Genomic DNA, 8,241 nt, shown 5'->3' with positions numbered 1-8,241 from the left:
ACGTTTTATTACATCATCAGTTAAAATTACAGGTGACTGATTCATACATCACCTGCCATGCCACATTTCTTGCGAATCGTTTTCAATGAACGTTTCAAACAATAACACTTGCAATGTCCAAAACCCAGTGGCACACCACCTGGTTTAGATCGACATATTTGGCAATTGAAAACTGAAGGAAACAACACTGTTTCATATAAAGTCACCACATGCATCACAATCTTTGAAGGGATTAAAACACAGTAAAACCCAGGCTTATTTAAGCTGTGGTCTTTTGGGGGCTAGAGAAGTCCTTTAGGTGACACAGTTCCCAGAAACTACAACTGTTGTTAATACTGTAGGGAACATCAATCCTAATACTGCTTGAGGTCACAGTACGAGGCAAGAGGCTCCTAAAAGTGCTGTAATGCAGTAATGGGAGAGACGAGGCCAGACACTCTCACCCGAACATTACCCCTCAAACCCTGGGCATTCAGACTAATACTCAGTTTATAATACTTCATCAAAGTGCACCAGGTACAAATTTGAATGTGCGCAAAGTTCCCCAGTCTAGTGTCCAAAAATCGTAATGCTGTCAGGGCTAGCGCAAATGCTATAGTAGCATTAGCATCCTGTTGTCGGTGTCATTCCCTGGCTCGCCAGCCACGACAAAGGAAACGGTGGATACGCGGCATTAGCAGAAACCCACACAAGTTTGATTAATCAATACGCAAGATCTTACGTTATCAGCGTGTCTGCAGATAAACAAGCGGGCTTTTACGTTAGCGCCTGATTGGTGGTGCTTTGGTCAGCGAGCTGAACAGTTTCTTGGGCATTGCCACTTTGTAAGCTCACAAGGATACAAGAACAGCGCTGTTCTAAAAGCAAAAGAAAGCTTTGGAAAAAAAAAACAACCCATCATGTTTATCATAAAACGGAGCTTTAGAAATCTTCGATAGCCTACCAGTCATGTGACCTCCCGTCACGCCATATTTGTTTTTGGCGTTTATTCCCAACTACAGACACAGACACCTCGTCAATAAACAAAATAAAATATATTGTACATTCCCTGCTCACATTCATAAGTATTTTTTAAAAAGTAATAGGCAGCAGATGTTGATTTCTCCTGTTTACAGTCTGGATGATGATTATGATCGCTTGGACATGTTAACGTTGTTGTGGCAAGATGGACAGCGATAATTCACTTTCTGACAGGAATTAATGCAGAGTGGGATACAGCAGCAGAGAAAACACCTGTGAAAGAGAAAAAAAAGTTTTGGTCAAATATGTAAAAAAAAGTGTTGTTCTACAGTTTTATCTTTGCATGATATATTTTCCTTTTTGATTTTCTATCATTAAGAAACCAAAAACGTGCAGCGAGGGTGTTTTTTTTGGTTTTGTTTTGGTTTTCTTACCCAAAGAAGGCGAGGCAGCAACACCAGGCCCAGGCGGCCAGGCCTGGTACAAACTCCTGGTACGTGATCACCATCTCCTGGCAGTGGGGACACACAATCTGACCTGGGACTTCTCAAAGTGTTGACACGACCACCATGTTGGTCACCGGAAATGAAAAAAAAAAAAAAAAAAAAAAAGCACAACACATGATGTAATGTTCACTAATCAAATTAACCTCAGACTGAGAGTGTGTTTATTGGGACCACCTTCTATCCAGTCTCTTCCTGCAGCATGTGATCAGGTACTTGTGACTGGGAGTCATTTATCATCCATATGTATTGACCTAATCATTAGATTTAGAGATTTTCACACACAAAACACACTGTAGACACCAATAATAGCCAATAACAGCTGATCAGTCAAGCACTGATGTTCACATGATTGTCCATCATAACTTCAGGGGCCATTTTGGTCCGGAATCTTCAGAAATTTTGATCATTTTTTTAACATTATCTGTAAATGTTTAATTTTCATATGGTTATTATTATGTTGTTTTTATGAAATTTAACATAAGAATGTGTTGTGATGGAGATGAAATTCTGTCGTGGAAAAAATTTCGTGTGGATGTTTGGAAATGAAATGTGGGAAGCAGCATTGCTCAAGGCTATTGAGGTTTTTTTTGTATAAGCAAATTGTTTTTAAATTGAATGAATATGTCTAATAATCTTAGTGATGTATTGAATGAATGAATTGCACTGATGACGTTTCAGTGGTCTTATCAATTATTTGCAATAAACAAAATAATAAAAGTAACTGGCCGAAATGGTGTTTTGTCACATTAATAAAAGCCTAATTAGCCTTACTGATGTAAATTTTATTAGCGTTATACATCATCATCATAATAAACTTTAATTGTATAGTGCTTTTCTAGAGAAAGTTAATATCTTTAAAGAACAAGATAAAATAATACATGCAATAGGCCATCATAAAAACATGGCATAGGACCTGATTCTGTTTTACAGGACAAGATAAAACAGAATCAAGATGAAACTATAAAACCAAAATTAAAATGTAGAGCATAAGATCTGATAAAGGAAGATATATATAACACAAGGTGATGAAATAAAAGAAGTAAAAGCTGACAGACAGACAGACTTACTCTAAAAAGGCCCTCCTGTAAAACATACACATGTAACAACGTTTAAAAGATTATTTTTCTCACTATTTATGCATTCAAGGAGCTGTTTGGAAAGGTCTCTTTTTGTATTTTTTTTTCACAGGAATCAAATCTATCCGTAATTTTATCTGTAACTTAATATGTAAGCGTTCAGAGAAGCACATGCTCGCCGCTAAGTTACAGCTATAAAATGAACTGACTGCAATAGCTTAGATACACCAACAGAGGGAGCCAATCTGACAGCAATTGATAGCTGTTCGTCTTTTGGGTTTCTGCATTTATTGTATGTTCACTGAATTTTAATACCCCGTGAGTTAAATTACCAAGTTATTGTCTATGAAGTGTTAAAAGCCTGAGATGTAATCTTCAGTGTGGATGTGAGAGTTTTGTGAGTCTTTCGTTTCCGATCTAAATTATATGACATGAGAGTGCTTCGGTGGTTGGGATTCACTTCAAAATGTCACACCTGTGATACACAAACACCACATAGATAATATGCCTGTGACAGGAACTGTTAATCATCAGATACAAAAATGAGCAGTGAAAATCCTGAACACCACAAGCACAAACCAGATACAATGGCCTCTTATTTGGAAGGACTTCACCCACTGACTTGCTGCTGTACAGAGGAAGTTCCTTACATTTCTGGGACTGAAATGGGACTGGATTGACATAGCTGTGCATCTCACGTATATAACGTGTGTGTGTGTGTGTGTGTGTGTGTGTGTGTGCGCGCGCGCGCGTGGCTTTATTGTTGGCAGTAAACCAGCTTACCCATTTGAGCAGGTGCAGCAGGTCCCTGAGCGGAAGGAGGACCTACAAGATGAAAGACAGATTTTACAGGAAAGGAAGTCATATTTCATGTTAAATTAAACAAAGATACATTTGTTTTACACACAGACCTCCTTGGGAGCCAACAGTTGGGGGTCCTGCAGGGTAAGGAGAGAATCCCAGCTGAGGGTATGTACTTTGTTGAAGTTCTGCACTCCTGTGGCTCATAGGTGGGCCAGGGTATGGGGGGGCTGACTCATGTGGCGGGTTTGCTTTTTCCATTTTCTGAAGTATTTACTGGAGAGCAAAGATGTTTTAGTCATTTCTGAAGTGCAGCCAACTGGCTGGAGATTAAGGCCAGTGATCAGTCGGGATTTGAGAAATCAAAACTCTGTATGTCACCGAGGAAGCTGGACGAGAGAACCAATGTAGCTAATCAACCATTGGCTTGTTTCCCTCAGCGTTACTGGATTCCTAGAACTCACACACATACTATATATATATAGTATATATATATATATATATATATATATATATATATATATAAAAGTACTCCTGAGGGAGGTGTCTCCTCATCAATTCATCCTGAATCAATTAACTGACATTAACACAGGCTTGCATTTGTGCCTCACCCCAGAAACAATGTTCCTGCACGACGAAATCATCAAACCCAGAGAAATACTACAATAAAAATACTAAATACTATAGTTTCAGTGGTGTAGTACTTTAAAGTAACACCAGCAAAATAAATCATCAGGTTCAACTAATACAGTAAATCATAACTTTAACAGATTACATATAAATGTATAGAATAAATGTACCTACCTGAATTTCCTGATGTTTCCTGGTTCTGAATGAGACAGGAAGAGAGAGGGGAGGATGGGCAGGAGTAGAAACCAATGGCTAAATGAATTTATAGGCCATGGTCTGTATGTCAAAGTACAAATAATACTGTCATGTTCCCACCCACTTTCTCCTCCCACCGATTCATGTGGCCTTCTGCTTAAGATGAGAATTAAATGTAAAACAAAGCTTGTCTGATTTTTGTTCAAATAACACGCAGCAACTGAGAATGAATGAGAAGTGTTTGTGAAGAGCAAAGGGGCCTTTGAGTAACTGACACTTGGTCTCACTGATCAGTCAGAAATCCATTTAAAAACACAAAACACTTCAAAGTTAACCAACTTGACGAAATGCCTCATTAAAAATCCTTTTTTTTTTCTTTTCTTTTTTTACGATTGCAGTCTTTAAATATTTTGACAGCTTTTAGGCTTCCAGTGATCCAACCATGGTGTGTGAGGGGTGTAATGAAGGTTGCACATGATCAGCAGTCTACAGTGGGACTTTTAGATTGTAGCTGTTACAATAAACATTCACCAGAAAGTGGAAGTTGACAGCAAAACCAAATAAATGTAAAATGTAGACCTTGTGACAGGTAAGAAGTCCTACAGTACAAGACGTCAGACGACCATTCACTCATGCTGTCACCTCGTGCCCAGAAACAACCATGTCAGTGATAAGACCCAGGTTTTTGATTGGTTAACTCATGAGTAGGATTTCATAATTCTATCATAACTGTAAGAAGTCAGCAGAGGGAGAGCCAAGTAAGGCAAGGCAAGTTTATTTGTAGAGCACAATTCATACACATGGCAACTCAAAGTGCAAAGTAACTAGTCCAATTAGAATCTGTCATTAATTGAGTGCAGGAAAGAGTGAGGCGCACTTCAACTTATTTACACAGAGGCCTGTCGGGGGATCTCTGGGGGGGGGGGGGGCAATTCTATGTAAAAGGAAAATGAAGCAAGTCCTCAGTTGCTGTCGAATAGTAGATTGTCAAAGCCTTATGTCCCACCTGGGATGAAGAGGATTAAGTAAGTAAGTAAGTGGGTTCTGTATATGTTCCGTTGCCATTTATTTACAGCAACTGACACCAATTGTAATTTGCATCCTCAATGAATTATAATTTAAATTTACTTTGGATGAAATTTACTGATTTTGTCATAGAGAAGCGTTCGGATCAGCTCACCTCTCCTGGCAGGCGCAGGAGTGACAGGACCACCTGAGAGATAAAACACAGTTTACCAGAAACATGGCGGGAAGCAACAGTACCACAAATCACTGAGTAACTCAACTTCTGTTTAACAAAACACAACGGATGTTGTATCATTTGACCTTCGGGTCACGTGAAGGTTACTTGCACGCAAAGGTCAAAGAATGTCCTACAACAAAAGCACACTTGTTTTATTTAAATCATGACGTTAGGATATGGCGTCAAATCTACCCCCCAAGCAGTGATACAGATCACCACAGGTGAGCCCAGGAAGGGCGGCGCTGCCTCTTTTTTCGGTTGGAGAAGAAGAAAATTAGCTTTCGTTTCTTTTCTCAAGTGTCCTTGACTATAAGTGTATCCTGATTGGATTGTCTGCCTCTCTTGGTGACAGTAGATGGAGACAAACCATTTCACGTCGAAGAAAAGATTTTTGCCCAAATGTCAGAGGGGACTCAGTCTTGCAAACATGAGTTGGTTGTGGGAGGATTCAATAAATGCAAACTTCAATGATCATAAATGTTTTTTGCTTATGACGCTGCTGTAACTGTTGCAAACTGTAAAAAAAAAAATTTCCCCTCCCACAGAAAACCCCTAACTAGGTGAACTCGGTGGACTTCCAGTCTCCACCGAGCCTTGTGGATTATTCTGGCATGTGACAGGCGATTATTTGAAATATGATAGTCAGAGGTCTGTAACATAGTGTTTGAGGTAGCCTGGCCCGACCCAGATGGGGTCAGGTGTGCTTCTGGCTTCAGCTGAGTTTCTGTTGGCTGACGCGAGTGCCCAGCTGGGGGAGGAGGTACTGCAGGACACTGTGGGGCTGCAATGGTTGAGGTTGACCCCCAGCCGTCATTTGGATGTCCAACGAACAAGCCCTTTTTTCAATCTCTGAGTTGACCCACAGGATCGAGGTACAGACACAGCGTCCACATGCGAGTGTTCTTCCCTTCCAGATGCTCTAGGCTCCGATGGAGAGTGGAGGAGATGGCGTCCTCTATGGAGCGGTTGCCGTGATAAGCAAACTGGTACGGGTCGAACATTATTACATTATTGGGATTTTTTTTTTTTAATCTGTAAACATTTTTTTTTTATAACCAGCAAAAATGTTGAATTACAGAAAATTGCTGTAATTTTAACATGCATTTGTGAATTTAAATCTTAAAAGTAAAGTATTCACTATTCTGCAATTTGTTATATTAAAATGAGAATTCAATGTCATTTGTCATTATTGGCAAAATACTTTAAATAACAGCCTGTTAGTTCATTTTACAGAGTTTTACAAACATTTACAAACCTAAATCTAAAATAAAAAAATGTATAAATTAGAATACTAGATGCTGTATATATGTTATTCATAACACATATACAAATATTTTTTTTTTTATATATATTTGCGGACAAAAATCGAATCATTATCTTTTTGGCAGTTCTTGAATTCCCGTCATCATAGACCAGAATGAATATCTTCTAAATCGGAGGGGAAGTAAACACACCAGATATTTTTGGGGTTTTGTTTTCTGCTACAGTAAACCTGCAGCAGGAAGTGGGGGTTGAAGTTTTAACAACATCAGAGCAATGTGTTATCAGCAGCACGGGCCAAACTAGATCTGTCAGAACTTTTCTTTTTAATTTTTCATTTGTGAAAAAAAAAACGAGTGGTTGGTCGTTATAAAAACGGAGGACTAAATAGTATGACCCGTGACGAAAAAAATGCCTTCTAGCAGGAGACAATTTTGAGGATAACTTAAATATTCAAAACTCAAATATTTAAACTTTATGGGCTTCACTGCGAGTTTGAACTCTCTGGCTGACACAACCACGGGAGACGTAATAGCTCTACAATCGAGAAATAAAACTAGATGAGTTGCTGACACGTAAAGCAGAGGGACCCCTGGTCAGATAGAGTCTGTTGAGGTTCAGGGGTCCCCCAGTCCTCTGTTGCCCCCCTCCAGTGTTCCACCAGTGTTTTTCTTAACCCAATCAAGTATCATACATTTGTTCGTGTCTCGTAATTCCGGTTTAGCACTCACCAGTGCAGACACACAAAGTCAAGCACAGTTGTACTGGAAGTCAACTCCATAACTCGGAGCTGATAAGAAAATGTATAAATTATAAGCCAATTTAAAGGCTAGACATATCTTTTATCCCTCTAGGATTTTTTAAGGAAACTTTTGATATTTATTCATTTATTCCTGGCAATTAAATAGTCAAGTCAATAGTCAAGTCTTAGATGCTTGCGTTGGTCAATTTGACACTGGGCTTTTACTCCGTAGAAAAGAACCTGATTCTCCTATTGGATTTATAGGAGCAGTAGAGTGTTCATTTCATGTCAGACAAGACAACACTTCTGTGGCGTACAATGAGAGGATGAAGTTGAGATAGGTGCTGGGGGGTTCTGGCACCAACTCCACTATACTGACCCTTTAAACTGAAGTTTTAGTTCATCTCACAACTTTGCTACTTTAATTTGGTGAAAAACAAATATAACCTACGTGTAAAACATTGTCTCTTCCTTCTTTTGCTGGTATCAAACTTGTATACTACACTACTTCCTGTAGTAACTCATTTACAGATTAGAGCTATTCAGCAGTTAAAGCTAGCAAACATAGCAGATGAGCAATTACTGTGCAAAGAGCTGGGTACAGTTTCTGCATTCACAGTATTATCAGAAGTCTTTTATTGACAGAGCCTCATGCATATTACTGATAAGCAAACTGGCAGCTCTCACCCCCCCCCCCCCCCCACAACACACTAAATCTAACACGCTTGCGCATTTAAATTTGAAGTGGCAATTTGAAGAGGATATGATCAGGCAGCAAAAAGGGAGTGGCAAGAAGTTCCAGGTTCACTTTCAGTCCGTCTGTGCTCA

At 39.3% G+C, this 8,241-nt stretch overlaps 1 protein-coding gene across 1 annotated transcript; it reads right to left on the bottom strand.

Moving 5' to 3' along the window:
- LOC147245249 (lipopolysaccharide-induced tumor necrosis factor-alpha factor homolog) lies at positions 1–3,616 on the bottom strand. Its single transcript, XM_086184992.1, has 4 exons — positions 3,454–3,616; positions 3,326–3,367; positions 1,395–1,503; positions 1–1,233 (listed from the first exon to the last, which is right to left on the bottom strand). Exons 1-4 carry the CDS (start codon positions 3,602–3,604, stop codon positions 1,128–1,130), a joined length of 408 nt encoding a protein of 135 aa, XP_086041118.1. The 5' UTR covers positions 3,605–3,616; the 3' UTR covers positions 1–1,127.
- Positions 3,617–8,241: the final 4,625 nt, after the last annotated feature.

This window comes from Aulostomus chinensis, chromosome 18 (assembly GCF_037954235.1).
Source record: "Aulostomus chinensis isolate RoL2024-O1b breed Wild chromosome 18, RoL_Achi_v1.0, whole genome shotgun sequence".
NCBI classification, from domain to species: Eukaryota; Metazoa; Chordata; class Actinopteri; order Syngnathiformes; family Aulostomidae; genus Aulostomus; species Aulostomus chinensis.
The sequence above is the reverse complement of the archived record's forward strand: the minus strand, read 5'-3'. Positions and strand labels throughout refer to the sequence as shown.

Excerpts from the sequence above, each read along its gene's own strand:
- LOC147245249 (XM_086184992.1), bottom strand. The coding sequence starts at position 3,604 with ATGGAAAAAGCAAACCCGCCACATGAGTCAGCCCCCCCATACCCTGGC. Across the intron at positions 3,368-3,453 it reads AACTGTTGGCTCCCAAGGAG|GTCCTCCTTCCGCTCAGGGA; the intron begins GTCTGTGTGTAA and ends TTCATCTTGTAG. Across the intron at positions 1,234-1,394 it reads TGCTGCCTCGCCTTCTTTGG|GTGTTTTCTCTGCTGCTGTA; the intron begins GTAAGAAAACCA and ends TCTCTTTCACAG.